The 23,285-nt window shown below is 39.1% G+C and overlaps 1 protein-coding gene across 1 annotated transcript in view; it reads left to right on the top strand.

The window, feature by feature from the left end:
• Positions 1–23,285, top strand: part of LOC125226062 (poly [ADP-ribose] polymerase) — a 57,679-nt gene that overhangs the window by 33,762 nt on the left and 632 nt on the right. Inside the window, exons 14-19 of the mRNA XM_048129898.1 lie at positions 12,558–12,694; positions 12,994–13,130; positions 13,715–13,875; positions 14,331–14,451; positions 15,755–15,914; positions 17,354–17,530. Of these exons, the coding sequence (XP_047985855.1) occupies positions 12,558–12,694; positions 12,994–13,130; positions 13,715–13,875; positions 14,331–14,451; positions 15,755–15,914; positions 17,354–17,530 (893 nt within the window). The remainder of the gene's footprint in view (positions 1–12,557; positions 12,695–12,993; positions 13,131–13,714; positions 13,876–14,330; positions 14,452–15,754; positions 15,915–17,353; positions 17,531–23,285) is intronic.

Here is a 23,285-nt window from a genome sequence, read left to right as displayed (position 1 = left end):
CGAAAATAATAGAATGAATAATCCTTAGTCTATGTCTGTCTCTGTCTACGATACCACCATAGTACCATACGAGAGAGCGATAAGACGATATATTATGTTTTTTCTCTCTTACACATATGAATGACAGTGACATGCCTAGACACTTGCACAGGCACCGCCTGGTGGGATAAAATGTCAGTGTGCCTCCTCATTATGTTCCATAACACCTATTTCGTTTTGATACCTGCATTTTTTTGAATACTTAAAAAAAATCTTGCACTATTCAATTAATTTACTTTACCTTATAATTTTATTACCGTCGTCCTCACTCTCCACGCTTAGAGAACGTGCAAGTTTCATTCATGAAAAAAAACCGACAAACAACAACAAACACATTCCACACGTTCGTGTTTGTTGCTTATTTTGTTGTATTTATTACCTACCCACTCGTAGACTTCTCTCTTCAAAAATTAACGTCACGTTTGAGGAAGGAAAGAATCACATCCAAACATGCATGGATATTAAACGTTGGCAAAAAAAGTTATATTAAAATGTGGCGACATCATAGTGTCGTCCATTTCAAATCAGTAGTAAGAAAACGGGACGACACCGATGTTGCCATTTTTCAATTTCTACTCTTGCTGGCTGTTGACTTAACTGCGTTGGTAGAGTCAGTCCAAGGTAAGTTAGCAACGATTTTGATAGCCTCGCCGATGAAAATGATATTTAAACATCAAAATGCGATTCAATTCCTTAAATTGCAGAGGCAGGGCGAACAAAATAATTATATAGGTACTCATTTGGCCCACACTATCAAAGTCGCCAATTGCCACTACCGATATTGTATTTAGGAGTATTTGGGAGAGTAAACTTGTTTGCTGCCAACAAACTGTACCTAATGCAATTTGACAAATTAAGAACCTAAATGAAACTTATTGTAATCTTTACTTTTTTAATCAATAGATAAGATAATTGACCATTATAGCAACACGAATTAGTTTATTTCTGCCACACCGGACTGTAGCTCCGGTTAGGAAACTAGACTATAATAACTTTGAAGTCGACACTGCTCCTGCATTTTGACACAAAGTTTGACGGTTTGAAAAAACACGTCTATGGTTCACATGTTTGTTCCTGGGTTGTTAAGTAAATAAGTATGGAATTAAACACTTTATTGTACCACCAAAATGAAACAGACAACAACAGAACAATTATATAAAGCGTAGCTAACATAGTACATTCCTACTATCTAAATAAGTTGATCACAATTTACAATGTAATGTCCTTCATAGGTACGTTAAAATCCAAAAACACAATACGTATTTGGGAAATTAACTATAGACTTATCGTGGCATATTTAATGTAGGGTTTTGAAGAACTTTGCACGACCTTGTAAATGACAAATAACAGGTGCCGTAGCCGAATGGCATTTCTGTAACGCGAAATGAAAACGAAATGCCGCGAAAGGTTGTCTGGCTCTGTCGCGCCAATACGTAAGAACGATAGAGATAGCTACCATAGAAACTAAGACTAAAAATTAACCTGCACTTTTTTGACAAGATAATCCATGATGTCCCAGTTGGTCCACGTTCCACGTCTGTGCCACAAGAGCATACTTATACATATGTATGGCACACACTCAGAGCAAAAAATTATTTTTCTTGAATCTGTGGGCATACCCATCCAAACTCCGAGTCGCAAGCCAGTCGCCAGTATAAGGGAGGTCGAATCCAAGAAAATACCAGTATTGGGTGCGAGATGGGCATGTAGCCAATAACCGTCTTCCCGGGCTCCAACCTCCAAAAACCTCGCGAGTCGCGTGTTCTGGAGCTGTAAAGTTGTTCAGAAGAGTATTGTAAGATAAATCACAGTAAACATTATCCCAACAACTTTTTGACTTTAGATTGTCTGGAATTGTCCAGGGTAAATCACAATAAACATTATCCCAACAACTTTTTGATTTTAGATTGTCTGGAATTGTCCAGGGTAAATCACAATAAACATTATCCCAACAACTTTTTGACTTTAGATTGTCTGGAATTGTCCAGGGTAAATCACAATAAACATTATCCCAACCACTTTTTGATTTTAGATTGTCAGGAATTGTCCAGGGTAAATCACAATAAACATTATCCCAACCACTTTTTGACTTTAGATTGTCTGGAATTGTCCAGGGTAAATCACAATAAACATTATCCCAACCACTTTTTGACTTTAGATTGTCTGGAATTGTCCAGGGTAAATCACAATAAACATTATCCCAACCACTTTTTGATTTTAGATTGTCAGGAATTGTCCAGGGTAAATCACAATAAACATTATCCCAACAACTTTTTGATTTTAGATTGTCAGGAATTGTCCAGGGTGAATCACAATAAACATTATCCCAACAACTTTTTGATTTTAGATTGTCAGGAATTGTCCAGGGTAAATCACAATAAACATTATCCCAACAACTTTTTGACTTTAGATTGTGGACCAAGAAGGCGGCACATCTCGTTTCCTTTGGCTATTTGGAGAGGATGGAAATGAGCAGCACATATAAATCTATGGCTCAATTCCTTTTTTGTTAGGGAGTGCAGGGCGGAATTTCCTAAAAACAAAAATATGATCAATAAATAAGAATAAATAATGAATGGTTGGAACTTATGGAGAGACTTTCTTATCTCTAATTACCAACAATATTTTTTCAAGATTCGGCAGTTTTGCCGTCTCCGTTTGCAGCATTTTCACGCGATTAATAAAAAATAAAAATAAAATGATATAACATCAGGCCGCCCCGTCGCACTATTTGTAAGTGTGATAGGGACGGCCTAATGTTTTACCGTTAATCGCGCGACCATGCTATCGGTGCGAGTAACACTTTTAACATGGTCACATCAAGGCACTTCATCCACACACACACACACACACGCACACGCACACGCACATGCACACGCACACACACACACACACACGCACACGCACACGCACACGCACACACACACACACACACACACACACACACACACACACACACACACACACACACACACACACACACACACACACACACACACACACACACACACACACACACACACACACACACACACACACACACACACACACACACACACACACACACACACACACACACACACACACACACACACACACACACACACACACACACACACACACACACACACACACACACACACACACACACACACACACACACACACACACACACACACACACACACACACACACACACACACACACACACACACACACACACACACACACACACACACACACACACACACACACACACACACACACACACACACACACACACACACACACACACACACACACACACACACACACACGCGCGCGCGCGCGCGCGCGCGCGCGCATTTATGTTTTTGATGGGATGTATACTCACATAAACACACATACAAATAGATTCAAATTAGACTACAACTAAACCATCTGCATTATAATGTTAACCTACATAAGCTCTCATACAATAGTATAGTCAAGTATGTCACTCTCCTGCATCTTTTCAGCTATATCTACCTACTTAAAAAATCACGTCAATTCGTCGTTTCGTCAGTCCTTCACCTTGAAAGACTGACAAACAATCAGACACAACACTTTCACATTTATAATATTAGTATGGATTTAACAGACACTTTTTAAGGTTCCGTAGTCAACTAGGAACGCTTATAGTTTCGCCATGTCTGTCTGTACGTCCGTCCGTCCGTCCGCGGATAATCTTAGTGACCGTTAACACTAGAAAGCTGAAATTTGGTACCAATATGTAAATCAATCACGCTGACAAAGGGCATAAGCTTGTATAATATATAATCAAATAATTATATATAAGACAAGCTTATGCCCGCGGCTTCGTTCGCGTTATAGAGATAAAATAATTTTTAAGAAAAAAAACCGTCGCCTTTCGGGTTCTGGTGAAAGCTACTTGCGAATGTTGGATTATGTAGAAATGTGTAGGTATTTTTTAAAACTGCTTTGAATGCTTTAATTATTAGATGGCAACACAAATGAATATACGTATAACGTTAAGGTTTGAGGAGTTTCCTCAATTCCTCATGAATCCGATTATAAGAAATTGAAGCTTGACAAACTTTGACTTGAAAACTCAATATGAGGTATCTGTACACTATTCCGGGATAGTAAAATGTGGTACATTATTCCGGGATACTTTGGTTTTTGTCGCAAAATAAGGAAACTATCAGCAAAATCTTAAGTTAATGCAGTATTTAATTAACTATAGATCAAATAGAACCGAAAAAGTCGATTTTCGGACATTTATCTTATCTTTTGAAGCCATGAGGTACCTCCAAATGCGTCAGTCGCAACCACGCAGTGGTTTCTATGGGCGTGTTTGACGGTGAGCTTAACGCGGCAGCGGAACTTCGTAAGGGTTTGCTGTGATGATGGTAAGTTTATTGATATTAAATTTGTATCATAATTGTCTTATAGTTATTAAAAGACATTTATATCATCTTTTCAAGTTAATTTAAAACATACTTTTATTAAAATGCCCACTCCCGGAATAATGTACACCATTTTGACGAGGTGTACATAATTGCGGGAGTATCACGGAATAACGGAAACACAGTCCGTAATGTTGTTGTGCCCTATTACTATTTACGGTTAAGTATATTTATATATTTGATGTAAATACATTAAGTAAAGATTACAGATTATAGTGACATAATTACGGTACATATATTTTTTAGATTTTAATCTCATAACTGAATACGAAATGATATATACCCAGAATGTTGCGAGAGGCCATTGAGATCAAGAAATATCCAAACTTTAATAGAGAGGATGGCTTTACTTTACCACCGGCTTGGGATCCAGTAGTACATCTGATAATGGAACAAGCACGACGAAGGCTGTGAGGCATTTGTGTTGTATGGTGTTGGACATTTGCAGTTTGTTTCTTTGTCAATTTTGTGTAGATTAATTGGTTAATTATTTTTTAACAGAGTAATGGTAAAATTTTTTGAATATTGTATAACTAGCTTTATTAATAGTGTGTGAACCTGCCTTAGAAATCTATATTATTTGTGGTCATGGTTCGTTAATATTTCTTGTAAGTGGGTAGCTTTTGCACATTTTAATTTTTCCTCAGTCACCCGTTGACCACGAACGCTGTAAAGAGTTCGAAACGTCGGGATGTATTTTAAATTCATTATACGCGATTTAATCCGTTTCCATAGTTTTATTTCATGAGTAACTATAGCGGTAACCGAAGACAATATTATGAATACGAAATGTATACTCATTGAGTAATACGTGCGAAATATTGGACTGTGGCATCAACATTAAATTTGTTTTATTTCATAAAATTAAAGCACAAAGTTTATTTATTTCAATGTTTTGAGTGTAATTGTTATATAATCTTCCAATATACTAAGAAAAAAAATCTTGTTTATGTTTTAATATAGCCTTTTTTTGACTGCCGTAATTAAGCACACGACTTTATATGAGTGTATCTTATTCTGGTATACTTATATAAAGTATATTAAAATATATAAACTCATAAAATAAGGTACAGAGACCCGGATATTATGTTTTTAAACGTCCTTAGTTAGGTAAAAATCTTTATACCGCATATTGGTTTGTCCGTCAGTCAGTCTGTCCGTCTACGATTTAGCTCAATCATCATTAGTACTAGAAAGCTAAAATTTACATGAGGACAATACATAATAGGATAGACATATATAAATATAAAATAGTACCTATTTAAACCGATTTCATCAAACATGGCTAAGAAGAACACTCTCGATTAATTCAGCTCTTTCAAACGAAAAAAACTAATTAAAATCGGTTCATCCATTCGAAAGCGATGCCTTAGACAGACAGACAGTGAAACTTATAACACCCTGTCGTTATATCATATAATCGTTATAACGTAAAATATCATATTTCCCTTCCCATTCCAGCTCACCAAAATATTGCCAATTAAAAAAAATACACTCTGTATAAGCATTTATCAAAACGATATGTGCATTATATATTTATGTAAACAATATTATTTATTCGTTTCTTTACATTATTCTTCAACAAAGTGGACTTTAAAGATATCCCGTAATAATGTACAACGACTTCCGGAATTAAAGCCATACCAAAATTGTATCCCGGAATAATGGGCAAACTAAGGGTTTAGTAAAACAACGGTAATTTCTATAAATTAGAATTTACCATGCAAAATAGTGTCTTAAATCAATCGTAGAAGACTTATCCTCAAAATAAAATAATTAACACCACTAGAAACCTCGCATTTTTGTTTCAATCTTCACTTAAAGTAGGAAACGTCTTAAGTTCCCGTAATATGGTACAGTTCTTTACCTTGCTTAACAAACATAACTAAATAAATGTCACTGTTCTGAACCTAAAGGCATGCTTTTCTTACAAAAATACCAAAGTCACTATGAGTGTGCCGTTCAGATTTTAGGAGTTCGGTTCTGACCATCATCAGCAGTTCTACTGCACCAAATATCGCTGTTCTGGACGTAAGTGCATGCTGTTCTTATAAGAATACCAAAGTCACTGTAAGTGTGCCATTCAGATTTGAGGAGTTTGGTTCTGACCATGATCAGAAAATCCACTGCACCAAATATCACTGTTCTAGACGTAAGTGCATGCTGTTCTTATAAAAATACCAAAGTAACTACAAGCGTGCCGTTTAGATTTGAGGAGTTCGGTTCTGACCATCATCAGCAGTTCCACTGCACCAAATGTCACTATTCTGGACGTAAGTGCATGCCGTTCTTATAAAAATACCAAAGTAACTACAACCGTGCCGTTCAGATTTGAGGAGTTCGGTTGTGACTATCATCAGCAGTTCCACTGCACCAAATGTCACTATTCTGGACGTAAGTGCATGCTGTTCCTATAAAAATACCAAAGTCACTATAAGCGTGCCGTTCAGATTTCAGGAGTTCGATTCTGACCATCATCAGCAGTCCCATTGCACCAAATGTCACTGTTCTGGACGAAAGTGCATGCTATTCTTATAAAAATACCAAAGTCACTATAAGTGTGCCGTTCAGATTTGAGTTCGGTTCAAACCATCATCAGCAGTTCCACTGCACCAAATGTCACTGTTCTGGACGAAAGTGCATGCTGTTCTTATAAAAATACCAAAGTAACTACAAGCGTGCCATTTAGATTTGAGGAGTTCGGTTCTAACCATCATCAGCAGTTCCACTGCACCAAATGTCACTATTCTGGACGTAAGTGCATGCTGTTCTTATAAAAATACCAAAGTAACTACAAGCGTGCCGTTTAAATTTGAGGAGTTCGGTTCTGACCATCATCAGCAGTTCCACTGCACCAAATGTCACTATTCTGGACGTAAGTGCATGCTGTTCTTATAAAAATACCAAAGTAACTACAAGCGTGCCGTTTAGATTTGAGGAGTTCGGTTCTGACCATCATCAGCAGTTCCACTGCACCAAATGTCACTATTCTGGACGTAAGTGTATGCTGTTCCTATAAAAATACCAAAAGTCACTATAAGCGTGCCGTTCAGATTTGAGGAGTTCGGTTGTGACCATCATCAGCAGTTCCACTGCACCAAATGTCACTATTCTGGACGTAAGTGCATGCTGTTCTTATAAAAATACCAAAGTAACTACAAGCGTGCCGTTTAGATTTGAGGAGTTCGGTTCTGACCATCATCAGCAGTTCCACTGCACCAAATGTCACTATTCTGGACGTAAGTGCATGCTTTTCTTACAAAAATACCAAAGTCACTATAAGCGTGCCGTTCAGATTTGAGGAGTTCGATTCTGACCATCATCAGCAGTCCCATTGCACCAAATGTCACTGTTCTGGACGAAAGTGCATGCTATTTTTATAAAAATACCAAAGTCACTATAAGTGTGCCGTTCAGATTTGAGTTCGGTTCAAACCATCATCAGCAGTTCCACTGCACCAAATGTCACTGTTCTGGACGTAAGTGCATGCTGTTCTTATAAAAATACCAAAGTAACTATGAGTGTGCCGTTCAGATTTGAGGAGTTCTGTTCTGACCATCATCAGCAGTTCCACTGCACCAAATGTCACTGTTCTGGACGTAAGTGCATGATGTTCTTACAAAAATACCAAAGTCACTATAAGCGTGCCGTTCAGATTTGAGGAGTTCGGTTCTGACCATCATCAGCAGTCCCATTGCACCAAATGTCACTGTTCTGGACGAAAGTGCATGCTGTTCTTATAAAAATACCAAAGTCACTTTAAGTGTGCAGTTCAGATTTGAGTTCGGTTCAAACCATCATCAGCAGTTCCACTGCACCAAATGTCACTGTTCTGGACGCAAGTGCATACTGTTCTTATAAAAATACCAAAGTCACTTTAAGTGTGCAGTTCAGATTTGAGTTCGGTTCAAACCATCATCAGCAGTTCCACTGCACCAAATGTCACTGTTCTGGACGAAAGTGCATGCTGTTCTTATAAAAATACCAAAGTCACTATAAGTGCACTACTTTACCTGTATTAGTGAGACAAATAAGACCTCTATAACTGAGATAAGCTTTTTCGACTGCACAGTCACATTTACCTCTACTAGTGAGACAGAGTGTATTTTTATATAGTCTCAGTAATAGAGGTATCTATTAATGAGACTATATTTGAAAAATTACATTCACTTCATTGTTTGTTTAGAATGGTATAGGAATTTACCTCTGTATTTGAGACACAGTCAATCCATGACCTTTGTAACTTTTTACTTTTTAAATTAATTGTTTGTCATTAATTGTACATATATGTAGGTATAAAGAGGTAAGGTAACTTATGATCGAAAGTTTATTTTATATGCCGGTGTATGAAGCATTTTGTCCAGCACTGTAGTCATTGTGAATTGATGTGTAAGGGTCTCCCCAAACCTATCGACGCGAAATATGCTCTAGCCGACCAAAAATCGCTCGTTAGTTCATCTTCATAGATGCTTTCGCGACATCGATTTTTAGTCGGTGAAAGCCATGAAATCGGCTTTGCCAATAGGTTTGAGGAAACCCTATCCAATAAATAAACCCTTTGTAATTTGACGATCCATTTCAGGAGATTTATTAGAAATGGTATGGAATTGTAATTATTTACCTACTTTTAAGAACTATGCACAGTGAGCTGCAGAAGTGGATGGCGAATTTATAATATTTCCATGCAATTTTGCAGGTCACTGTACGATTTAACACATACAACATAGCGTAGGTACTATACTTGACGATCATAATATGAATTCCTTAAACGATCGTAGATTGTCATGCAAATTTTATTTTAGTTTCCGTATAAAACATAATGTAGTATTGCTTATGAATAAATAATTTACAGTCTAATTATCATAGGAGGTAGGGCTGGTAGGGCATAGCGAGTGATATTCCGCTTTGTGTGTTAGGGCACAGCACAGCGGATATCGTCTCGCTCGAATCTAGAGCAGAGCCCAACTGGGATAGTACCTCCGCCTTACAGAAGTCCGCAGCCAAATAGCACTAGACCCTACTCATAGTGCCTGCCGGTGAGTAAGGCTGCCAGAGCTCAACGAGGGTGCGGTGTGCTGGATGACGGGAGGACTTACGGAACTAACTTGTTCCGTCTATTGTCCTTTGAGTCGTCGGCAACCCGAACCCTCCTTGGAACTTATACACTCCTTTTTGCTGTGTACCTACTTAACACAGCAAAAGGGAATGTACAAGTTTCTAATGGGGTGGCAACGCGCATGTGACAAGAATGTACTTGAGTTGCAGGCGTCCATAGGTTATGATGACCGCTTTCCATCAGGCGGACCGTACGCTTGTTTGCCACCGACGTAGTATAAAAAAATTGTATTATGAAATAAATGAATCTTGTCTAAATGTGCCTAAGATGTTAAAAAAAACCGGCCAAGAGCGTGTCGGGCCACGCTCAGTGTAGGGTTCCGTAGTTTTCCGTATTTTTCTCAAAAACTAATGAACCTATCAAGTTCAAAACAATTTTCCTAGAAAGTCTTTATAATGTTCTACTATAGTGATTTTTTTCATATTTTTTTAACTTATGGTTCAAAAGTTAGAGGGGGGGGGGACACACTTTATTTTCCTTTAGGAGCGATTATTTCCGAAAATATTAATATTTTTAAAAAACGATCTTAGTAAACTCTTATTCATTTTTAAATACCTATCCAACGATATATCACACGTTGGGGTTGGAATGAAAAAAAATAACAGCCCCCACTTTACGTGTAGGGGGGGGGGTACCCTAATAAAACATTTTTTTCCATTTTTTATTTTTGCACTTTGTTGGCGTGATTGATATACATATTAGTACCAAATTTCTGCTTTCTAGTGCTAATTTAACGGACAGACAGACATGGCGAAACTATAAGGGTTCCTAGTTGACTACGGAACCCTAAAAACGGCCAAGTGCGAGTTGTAGTCGCGTTGCAAGGGTTCCGTACACTACAAGAAGGGCTTCCCCCTTCGAGTCCCAAGCATCTATATGTACCTATTTACTTATATTTTACTGACATCATATGATGTCGCTGGGACTCGAATGGTTAAAAAATTATTTAAAAACATATTTTTGAAACTTAGTATCTCGCTCACGCTCTTTCATTTGATATGTAACACAATAGGTACGTATACTTCAAAAAACTTCAGTTTTTAATTTTCACTTTTAAATTACATGTCCATCTTTGGCTCACAGGTTAACATACCTGTGCCAAAATTTCAAGTTGATCGGTTGAGTAGTTTTGGAGAAAATTAGCTGTTACAGACGGACAGACAGACGCACGAGTGATCCTATAAGGGTTCCGTTTTTCCTTTATGAGGTACGGAACCCTAAAAACTGAGTTATTGAATTATGGAATAGTTTCTTATTAGATATTCACGTAATCATTTGTGTACCTACACAAACACTGAAACTAAACATTGTACCCGTTTGAAATTATGAAATTTCCAGAATTAAGTGTACTATAATTATTTGAATTAGAAGAAACGTAACTTATTGCTGGATATAACTTTCCTCAGATGTTAATTTAATATTATAGTTCAACTTAAAACATCGAAGTGCTGGGCGTCCTAGCCGTGTGATTCAAATTTAAAAACATGGTTCTTCAGCACTCGCTCGCTTGATAAAATGTTAAAAATAACACCGGTACCTGCCCCTAATGTATCACGTCTAATGACTCGAGACAGGAAGTGCTTCGGGTTTCATGCTCAACCATTTAAGTATTTGCTTACCAACTTAATCTTTTTTTTTATGAAGCTGTAGGTACCTGAATTTTCCACCCATAACGCCAACCTATCTTCTTCGTTAACCGGGAATCGGAACACTAAAATTTCTCCGGATAGATTTTTGCAGTTCACGTATGCACGTGTACACGGCATTTTTACAATTTATGTCAAGTTGAAAACCAGAATGACAATTATTGTCACTGTGTCAAATTGAACAAAACTTATTTAATCTATGAAATCTGTCGACAACCCAAGTCCAGCGCCATCTGATGTGACATTTTAACAATAATTAGTTGGCTATAAAGCTATCGCAACTTAATGAATGCTTGTGAATTCCGAAACTGTCAAAGCAGCAGAAACTCAAAATGATTTGAGGCAAAAGGACGTAACTTCATGAAAAAGAACTGCTAGAGTCATCTAGCGACAGCCAAGCAATTCACGTAGTCCGTTACACAATTGACTTAGACCGTAGCGCTCTAGAAGACTATATTCTCTTTGCCTTAAACTGACATGTTTTAAGTCTCAATCAGAGTCGCCATCTAGGTGAGCGCACCCCAAAGGGTGTGGCGCCCTCTGGTTGAGCGTAGCTTTTAACCGGGGTACGTTTTTTTCTTAGACCTTGTACGTCTAGAAGCTATATAGGTCTTTGCTTATATAGATAAACACATACTTATATACATAGAACACATCCATCAGGTACAAATATCTGTGTTCATCACACAAATAAAATGCCCTTACCGGGATTCGAACCCGGGGCCGCTGTTTAGCAGACAGGGTCACTACGCACCATGCCAGACCGGTCGTCAAAATAAAATTTGAGGTGTCTTCCCTTTGCTGACTAACACATAATTAGTTAAGTGTACTACATATAGGTAACTTCTTCTTTGCGTTATCTCGTCATCATCGGCTCATGGAAGCCTTTGGTCCGCCTTCATAACTAACTAAGAGCCAGTTTCATGAACCAAATTTGATAGACACATCATCGTCACGCAGCAGACGTCTATGGAACTTCCCATACAAAAATAATAACGAACGCTCTAACTGTGACAAACAGTTTCAATGGTTTGATGCAACCGGCCCTAAGTCCGAGAATTTGAGGCAGTAGTTTTTTAAGAAAACGACTGCCATCTGACTTTCCAACCAAGATTGTAAACTAAACCTGCACCGATAGCATGGTCGCGCGATATACGATATGACATCAGGCCGTCCCTATCGCACTTACAAATAGTGCGAATGGGACGGCCTGATGTTATGTCATTTATCGAGCGACCATGATTGCCTGCCTGTTAGTATTAGTACAGTTTATTCACAATCAGCAGCTATAAATACTTTTTTTTTTAGCTTGACACAGAGAAGATGCCATTGGGAAAACTGTCCAAGAAGCAAATTAAGGCTGGGTACAAGGCGCTGTCCGAACTCCTTGACATGATTAATAAGGGCCAAGCGAGCCAGAGCAAAATCATAGACGCTACCAACAGGTAACAGATTTTTTTATTACTGTTTAGGTATTTAATAAATGTAAATAAAATCTACCCTAAAAAAGCTCCTTATGATAATTGAAAACATTACCAATTGAGAAAGTTAAAACAGGTTGATGAGTGTCAGATCTGCATGGTTTTTTTTTGGATGGATTGCCGACAATAGTTGTAACTACCCGAAAAAGTATAAATTATTTGTTTTACGCTCTTTTAAATATAGTACAGAGTATAGTTATATAATCTTCTATACTGGTCTCATAACCGCACCAGTGCATTGGTTAATGAAGACATGTGCGCAGGTTCTTCACTCTGGTGCCGCACAACTTCGGCGTGAACAACCCTCCGCTGCTGGACAACGTAGAGGCCATTAAGGCCAAGACGGAGATGCTGGACAACCTACTCGAGATCGAGATCGCGTACAGCCTGCTCAAATCAGGTAACTGGTACAACCACAAGTCAATTTTATCAAGAACCGATATCTGGGTTTCGTCGACGTCCTTAAGGCAGATTAAGCATAAGTAGCTTCTCATAGATTCATCTGCATATCCTTTTCGACGGTTTTCTGTTTGTGTCATGGGACCTATACAGATGAACTACAAATTGTGTGGAAACTGCACGGCGATAGCACACGTCGCTTGGGTTTCAGACTGCCTCGCTATCTTCGACAAAGTTTTTTTGGCGGGGCCATGGGACACGTGACAATCATTTCGTTCGGAGAAAATGTTTGTTACATAGTAGTAATTGGAAGACTGTTTTGATGCCTAGCAAGACTATGTGGCTCTGGCCCCGTAGCCGAATGGCATTTCTCCGACGCCAAACGAAAGCGATACGCCGCTGGCTCTGTCGCGCCAATACGCAAGCGCGATAGAGATAGATATCTACTAGCGCTTCGTTTCGTGAGCGATTGTGCCATTCGGCTAGCCACCCTGATATGGTATCGCTACAATCATCTGACACAGCGACAATGTGCAAATGTCTAAGTACAAGTACAGTTAAATATCAATATTCATAACATTGCAGACGACGACGAGACCACGAGCCCGATAGAGTCCCACTACTTGAAGCTGAAGTCAGAGATCGTCCCCGTGGGCAAGGGATCGCCCGACTACGAGATGATCGCCGCCTATACCACCAATACCCACGCTGCTACTCACTCTAACTACACCCTCGAGATACTGGAGGTATTTACACTTCAAATATGACCATAGCCATTTATCCAAGCTTTTATTTTTTATTTTTGCTTTGTTAGGTCGTTTCCAACCCAACATTCTCGTTTTGTGGATTGCTACAACGCAATTGGTTAAAGAGTCACCATCACACGTGCGATTGGTCGCGTGCGTATTAACTTGTGTTGTATTTCAAGCTTGGCTTGCATTCGTTAGTTACACCTATGTTCTTGGTGCCCATAATTGTTCACTGCTTGTATGTGTTAATGAATTATTATGTTAGTAGCTGGGTCCACAAAGAGCGAGGCAACGTGACGTGCCTCACCCGAGGCAGGTTGCTCGGCCGACCAAAACACACGCATTGCCTCGGCCGAGGCACGTCTAATAACAGAGGAAATTGCCTCTCTATGTGTGGACCCGGCTATTAGACTTGTTTATGAATTCAAGTGATAATGAATATGTTTCTGCAGGTATTCAAAGTGGTCCGTGAGGGCGAAGACAAGCGCTACAAACCGTTCAAGAAACTCCACAACCGCCGCCTGCTGTGGCACGGCTCGCGCGTTACCAACTTCGCTGGCATCCTGTCTCAGGGTAAGCTCACCTAGTTATTGTACTTGTTTAGTTATAAAACCACTGATGACACCCTCACGTCCGGTCTATCTCTAATGTCGTTCGATAAAACGGGTGCTGTCATCTAAGGGTCTCCCTAAACATATATCGACGCGGAATCGTCTTCGCCGGCCAATAAACGCTCGTTGGTATAAACATGCGTACGGCTGCGTTCAGCGACGGCGACGGGTAACGGCACAGCCACCACATTGGTCTAAGCGCGATAGCTGTGAGCGGCGGCCATACATTGGAGCGAGACACAGCGATGAGACTTTTCATTCGCACGTGTGGCTGACGCTCATCGCTGTCGCGCTTAGACCAATGTCGTGGCTGAGCCGTAAGCGTCTTCATACTAAGCAGCGATTTTTGGCCGGCTAGAGCCGATACGGTTTAGGGAATCCTAATAAGCCGGGCGGAAGGGAGTCACCATTCGCTTCATTTCCTCTCTACAACATTTTCCCAAGAACCATGCGCGGCGTGCTTGTAGCGACTGGTCCGTACACAAAAACAGGTCAAGGTGTAACCTGGAGTTCTGTCTTTGATGTAAATAAATTTTCTACGTATGGAACATTACAGATTGGATTTTGTATGTAGTAAATGAGAAGTGCAACTGTGTACTTGTGTTGCAGAATCCATGACAACATTAAACATAAATCAACCTAATATTCACAGCAAAAGGGAGTGTATAAGTTTCTAATGGGGTGGCAACGCGCAAGTGACACTGTTTGAGTTGCAGGCGTCCATAGGTTACGGTGTCCGTTTTCCATCAGGCGGGCCGTATGCTTGTTTGCCACCGACGTAGTATAAATATTCATACGGTTCTCTTAGTCTTAACTGTATATCTTCCTGTAACTGTTTATTTTCTGACATATGTATTATAATAATTCATAATAATTCATAATTTCTTTATTGCATCCATGGTTACATCTAGGTGTTACATATTTATATTGGTTTCACATGGACCCTGACAGGGTACAGCAAGTCTTAAATCTAAATTATGCTAATAAACTAGAAAAAACAATAAACTAGTTATAATAAACTAGAGATGGGCCGAATACGAACATTCAGCCGAACATTCGGTTCAGCTCTTACCGAACCGAACATTCGGCCGAATATTCGGCTTTGTATCCAATGGAATACGTAAGATCTTCATTAGTCATTTACTTTGTTTATTCGGTAAATATTCGGCAATGCAACCGAATTATTCGGCCGAATACCGAATATTTACCGATTATTCGGCCCATCTCTATAATAAACATAATAACTTGTATTATTTCGCCTCTAGGTCTGCGTATCGCGCCGCCGGAGGCGCCGGTAACGGGCTACATGTTCGGCAAGGGTATCTACTTCGCCGACATGGTGTCCAAGTCCGCCAACTACTGCGCCACCAGCAAGGGCAGTCCCCACGGTGTCATGTTGCTCGCTGAGGTCGCTCTAGGAAATATGTGAGTCCTTTTAATATGTATAATGAATGAGTCAAATCTTAATAGAAGCTAAATTTGACCCACGCCTATGTCCCAATTTACGATTGAGCTAAGGGCGCTCTGGGAATTATGTCCTACTAGCGTAAACAACTTGTTGCCTCATAATGTTCTTCGCTCGGGGCACAAACAACGTGGCTGGCAAGCTATAAATACACAGTGGACGTTGTTAACACATTCACTGCCAGACAAAAAATGGCGGTCGTAATTTATAACCGTCCGCTTGTATGGCGAGAATCCGCCCTGCGGGTTCTTCGGTATCTGAGCAAAGTTCACGAGTGCCCACCTGGCGGGTTATTGGTTGCGAGTGTTAAATACTGCTGTAGTAGCAAGAGCTGTCCCTACGGTGTTATACTGCTCGCTGAGGTCGCTCTGGGCGATATGTAAGTTATGCTGGCTTTGTTAAATTTTTATGTATGAAGAAAAAGGTGGTATAGGGACGAGAGCGTGCTACCTTCAATCCAGGGGTTACAGGACTCTCACAGGTTCAAACCTCGACTAGTATTAATGAGTTTTTTGGACCTTATGTGCGAAATGTCATTTGACCTTTCCCATTCCCTTTTTGGTGAAGGAAATTATCGTTAGGGAACCGGACTAACCCCAACTAGATGTAGTTACCGTCTGGGTTAGTAGGTCACATGGCAGTCGCTTTCGTACGCCAATTCTCGGGAGTGGTTGCAGAGGCGGACTCCAAGCTTCCATGCCTGTATAATGCAAAGAAAATAATACTAGGTCTAAGAGTTTTGAATGATTCGCGGTTATTTTCATTAGACATATTGACCGGGATATAAACGGGTCAAACAGATTTTAATGTATGGGTAATTGGTTATATCTCTCCTGTGGATATTACAAAAGTTAAGACAATCTAGTGCTAATTTTAAGACTACATTCTAATGACGGGAAACATTTTTTTAGTTCTTGACACTCAAATACGAAAAACGGGATACGAATGTACCAGAGTCGTTAACTTTTATAACATTGTCCACAGAAATCACGTTTTTACTAAATCTTTTTGACCCAGACCGTGATTGCCTTTTTGATTTTTGTCGAGCTCCCGATATTTCGACGCAGTTGCATGCATCATGATCACGGAAAACTGACGAAGGCGGGTGGATGTTAAAGTTGCATAGACAGCGCGCGATCTACCCTCCTTCGCGCGCGTCGGCTGCGTTCACTTTCAGCATTACCACTGGTCGCATCAACTGCGTCGAAATATCGGGAGCTCGACAAAAATCAAAAAGGTAATCACGGTCTATATCCCGGTCAATATAAATCTAATACTAGCTCTGTTGCGCGATCGAAAAAAATCAGGAAACGGAATAAAAAATGGCGCCAATAGATTTATTTGGTCGTTCATACTCGAGTTCTCGACAGTCTTACCTATGTGTCCGCACACCTCACAGGAAAGAGTGCACCTCCGCATCGTACATCGAGAAGCTGCCGGCCGGCACGCACAGCACGTGGGGGCAGGGCCGCACGCAGCCCGACCCCGCCATGGCCCGCACGCTGGGCTGCGGCACCGTGGTCCCGCTCGGCAAGCCCGTCACCAGGGACATCAACACTTCGCTGCTCTACAACGAGTATCCTTTTATAATACACTATTTTATACTTATGATGATTATTGTGAACGCTGTTCGATTTAAAATACGAGTACTAACCCCCTCATTCATAAACGTACACGCAAGTTAACAAGCCGTTAAAAATTTTTTGTCCCTTTCTATTACGCCGATACGTCGGAAAGGGACAAACGATTGTTATCGGCTTGTTAACTTTAGTCAACGTTTATGATTAAGGGGGTTAGTTTATACCAACTGTTGACTTTGTACATCCCTAAAAACACCTGCGGCATACAAAATTGAACCTTACACTTCAAGTTTTATTTCAATAACAAGTTTTATTTTACTTTACCCGTAAGTACCAGGTTTCGACTAAATATGTGACATTATCATGGTAAAGGTACCACATTATCGCTTAGGCACAAGGACGCTCTAACAGGTAATTCGCAGATAAGCGACAATGTGGTACCTTTACCATGAATGTGTCACAAATGATGATGATATTCATTAGCCAGGTCCACACTGAGCGTACAGGCAGGCAAGTATGGTCGTGCGATAAATGATAAAACATTTGGCCGTCCCTATCGCACTTACTATAGTGCGATAGGGACGCCTATCGCGCGACCATGCTACCCGTGCAGCCTCGCGCAATAACATTCATACTCATACTCGCACGTTTGCCTCGCCCGAGCCAATTTGCTCGCAAGATGGCAGTCCTCAGTCAGTTGTTCAAAATAGTCCAGTTAGTGGCTAAACGAACTATTTCCAATATTTTTCTTCCTAGTAGGTATGATGTAGATATCTTTCCTTAACTTGACAACCAAAACTGACGCTTAGATTTTATACATATAGTCCTGCGGCGCTGGCTATATTTTGGGTCCTAAGTTAAAAAAATATTAAAGTTGATTTTGTTTTCGTTTATAAATACTTTGCTAACATATAAAATTAAATATTTCGTTTTGGGTCACATTCCTAGGGTGCTTTTTCAGTAATTTGGTAATTTGTGGTTATAATTTTTAATGTCACCTAATGTGGTCAAAAAAATATTCGAGAGAAAAAATGTAACTGTAATGCATTTAGTATGACATTTTTAGCGTGTATTACGTAGTTTGTGTTAATTTCCTCGAATGCTATATGACAATTTGTCATACCTAGCGAAACAGACGCAAAAAAATATTCATGTTAAAAAAAATTAGTAAAGCCGCATTACCTCCTTTAAATATATCAATAAACTGAAATTGTGTTTTTCTACTCCAATGCTTTATAAAATTTGCGATAATTTAGCTAAAATAGGTTCTTACCATTACAAAAAAATATTAAAGTTACTAGAGTTCACATCTTAATAACTAAAAAGACAGGGTAAATAAGATACATGAATTTGGGTCAGTTTAATAGAATGCTTCGAAAAATAATACGGTATTAATATTTGCGTTCGATCAAGTCAAGCGGGCGCGTCCGCGCGGCCGTGGCGCGGGAGCAGGGAAGGGCAATGACCTCTCTCGACATTCGACAAACCGCACGTTACGTACAAAACGCAAATTTATTTCAACTGTGCGCCCGAATCACGCTATTTAATGAAAAGGTTGTATTTGATAAGACCACTAGAGTAGCAATTTTAATTAAATATACCTATTTTCCACATGCATCAATAAAATAATTTCATTTCTAAATAATAAATTTAGTATGCAACGTGGAATCTACTACTACTACTGCCAAATAATTAGTCGATTTATCTTCTAAGTACTTTAAAATTATACTTATATTAAGCGTGTCACTCACTATGCAGATTGAAGAGCGCTTATGTTTCAATATGAATCCACATATACAATATAAAATAATATATAATTCAATGAGCTAACACACGCACCGCCGATTATTTATATTTAATATTGAAGTACATGTGGGCATCGACGTAGGTACGTCTATGCCCACATGTACTTCAAAATATTATATCATAAAACGGTGAGGAATTTATCTGTATAAAATACAGGATTATAAAGCAAAATACAGGATGTACTTTTTATAACCGGCAATATTTAAGGAGGTGAAGTCATATAACTGTTACCGAATACAAAACACTAAGTAAAACTGCATCATAGTAAAAAAAAAAACGCCCAATGGACTTGCCTCGCGTGATGTCACGTAGTGTTTTTAACCGTCGCCTCAAATCTCTCAAGAAGGACGGTTCTCAAGTCGTCTGTATGTTTTTTATTTTATGTTTGTTCCTCGATATCTCCGTCGTTACTGGACCGATTTTGAAAAAAAAATTTTTGATTGAATGAATATGCATACAGATTGGTCCTACTTTTCTCAGAACCCAGTTCTGATGATGCGATCCTGGAGAAATCGAGGGAACTCCTCAAATCTGAAAGGTGTACATATGGTGATTTTTGTGTTTTTAAAGGAACAGCATGCATTTACGTACGGAACAGTGACATTTGGTGCAGTGGAACTGCTGATGATGGCCAGAACGGAACTCTTCAAATCTGAACGGCACGCTTATAGTGACTTTGGTATTTTTCTAAGAACAGCATGCACTTACATCCAGAACAGTGACATTTGGTGCAGTGGAACTGCTGATTATGGTCAGAACCGGACTCCTCAAATCTGAACGGCACGTTTATAGTGACTTTGGTATTTTTACAAGAACAGCGTGCACTTTCGTCCAGAACAGTGACATTTGGTGCAGTGGAACTGCTGATGATGGCCAGAACCAAACTCCTCAAATCTGAACGGCACGCTTATAGTGACTTTGGTATTTTTATAAGAACAGCGTGCACTCTCGTCCAGAACAGTGACATTTGGTGCAGTGGAGCTGCTGATGATGGTCAGAACCAAACTCCTCAAATCTGAACATTGAGAAATAATACATAGATTACAAAAGGACTTTTAAATAAGACAATTTTTAATCATGTATTTCTTATATTTAAAAAAGAAACAACCCCAATGAATGATCGATTAACGTTACACCGTTACGCCACCGTTTTTGACTTTCCCAAAAAAAAATTCTCATTCCTATTTTTGGCCTCCGGTTTTACCTCGTGCCAAATTTTACCGCGGTCGGACCGAAGATAAAAAAATCAAAGTCGGCCATTTTGAAATAGTGTAGTTCAAGCTTTTTTGAACTTTTTCCAACCGTTACGGAGATATGGTTATTAAAAAAAACTTCCATACAAATTTCAATTTGCCTTCAAAGACCGCCACTTTGTATACTAATCTTGAGGCGGATGTCCACCCGTGTGCCGAATTTCAGCGCGCTCGGACCATTTTGAAATATAAAAAAAAAGTCGGCTATTTTGTTTTATTTTTAAATGTCATTCGATGGATCTCAGATGACTGTACAACATTTGTTCAAGCACTTTTAACTTATTTGTATTATTATGGAACCATGGCGACTAAAAAAAAACCTCCACACAAATTTCAATTGGCCCTCAAAGGCCGCCCTTTTGAATTTTTCAAAAATATTCTTTTTGAATACTAATTTTGAGGTGGCCATCCACTCGTATGCCAAATCTCAGCGCGCTAGGACCATTTTGAAATAAAAAAAAAGTATTAGTAGTATTATTAGTAGCCATTTTGAATTATTTTTAAGTACAACTTTTTTCTACTCCGAGACTTGTATGACATTAATTTGGTCGAGCACCCCCGGCTAACTCTTACGATTTAAAAGTTGCCATACAAAACAAAAGTGGCCAGTTTTCTCACATTTGCAGCAGTTTTAGGATTCCGTAGTCAACTAGGAACCCTTATAGTTTCGCCATGTCTGTCTGTCCGTCCGTCCGTCCGCGGATAATCTCAGTAACCGTTAGCACTAGAAAGTTGAAATTTGGTACCAATATGTATATCAATCACGCCGACAAAGTGGTAAAATAAAGCGGGGACTGGTTTTCTTTTTATTCCAACCCCAACGTGTGATATATTGTTGTAAACAGCCCAAGATCCTCTATGACATTTGGTCGAACACCCCCCGGCTATCTCCCGCCGTTTGGCCAGGCCGTCCAATATTTTTTTACCCGGAATAGGTAGACCGACGGTCGGATTTCTATAGGGTCGCAGGACAAACCTCTATACGGCCACACTAAACACTGCCACCGGCGGAACCTCCTTCTGGCTATTTTTGGAAAAATGTCAGTCGTGTTGCAGCTTTATATTATAATAGCTTTTGCACGCGGCTTCGCTCGCGTTAAAAAGAGACAAAAAGTAGCCTATGTCACTCTCCATTCCTTCAACTATCTCCACTTTAAAAAATCACGTCAATTCGTCGCTCCGTTTTGCCGTGAAAGACGGACAAACAAACAGAAATACTTTCACATTTATAATATTAGTATGGATAGATAAATGTGAGTAAAAAATTACATACCTATTTTGATTACCATTTTTTTTTAAGGTAGGGTTAAATTCTTAACCAATTGGGATAATGTCGAAAGTCTGTGAAAAGGATTCTTATGCCATATAATGAGAATAATAACAATAATGGCTACCGCAGTCTCACCAAGTCACCACCCGTGTTTGCACACACGCGCGCGCACACAGACACACGCGACTATTGTTTTATAAGGTGTAGAGATATATTATACCGCCGTGCGCTTCGTGTCCATTATAAATGAAAATTAAGGAAAATATGGGAAATAATATTCAAGTTACAATTTATTTTACTGTTTTTGGGTTTTGTATTTATTTGCATCCATAAATATTTACCGTCATAAAAATTACACCTTGTATTGTGTAACTAAAAACTGAAATCAATAGTTACAATAATATTAATCACGGTATATGAATAGGAGTGCCGGATCGAATTAGGCACTTCAATATCGGAACAAAGGGTTCCGGAAATTCGAGGGAAATGTAAAATAAAATAATAGTGCATTAGGGTAATTCCGAAAGTCGTCTAATTACGAAAGTCACATAAAAATCACCATTATTTCCATCATATCAAGATTCCCTTTTCGGAATTACCACAGCATTTTTGTCATTCGGTATTACCCTAATGCACCACAATAAAACTTAACTATAGTTTAGCTAGTTTACTTCGTTTATTTTAGATACCTTTACGTGTTTTCGAGATTTATAATTGGTCTGTTTTCATTACTAATGTAATACAGTTCTTAAGGTTAGTAATGTATAAGTTTTAATTGGGAAGACATGCAAAAAAAAAAAATCAGGAGAATCCCGCCAAAGCCCGAACTTCTGGCAGTTCTGGCAATCTTAAATTATGTATGACTGCGCACGAGAAGTAGGTACCTACGCCTCGTGTCACAGCGCGGCGTCGCACCAGCGGCATGCGCCAACCTGATTGGCTATCGGTTGCGCGCCACACAGCGCGAAAATTTAAAATACTACTCTATTGCGTTGCGTTTTATTCTGCCAAATATTGAAAACCCATGGATGAAAGTGACCCAAATTAAAAATGATGACTTGATATCATATTATAATTATGTAGACGTCAACTTTTTAACATGAAAATTTTTTTGAGGCTTTGACAGGGTTTTTATTAAAAAAAAATTTTTTTTAACCTAAGCATTGGATGAATGTGACACACTTTTAAAATATATATATATAACAATGTCCTGAATAGTATAAGACTTCACTTACCAACTCTAATATTTTATTAGGTGTTTAAGGGCCAATATTAGACATTTTTAAAATATAATTAAACCCATCTATGAAAATGACCCAAAATGCATATGTACATCGGCAACCACGTTGTTTTTACATAGATACAAATAATTTCTTCTCGAATATTTTTTTGACTGAACACTGCTTAAAAATAGAAATACCT

Source organism: Leguminivora glycinivorella, chromosome 5 (genome assembly GCF_023078275.1).
Source record: "Leguminivora glycinivorella isolate SPB_JAAS2020 chromosome 5, LegGlyc_1.1, whole genome shotgun sequence".
NCBI lineage: Eukaryota > Metazoa > Arthropoda > Insecta > Lepidoptera > Tortricidae > Leguminivora > Leguminivora glycinivorella.
This window is presented reverse-complemented; position numbering and strand designations above follow the sequence as displayed.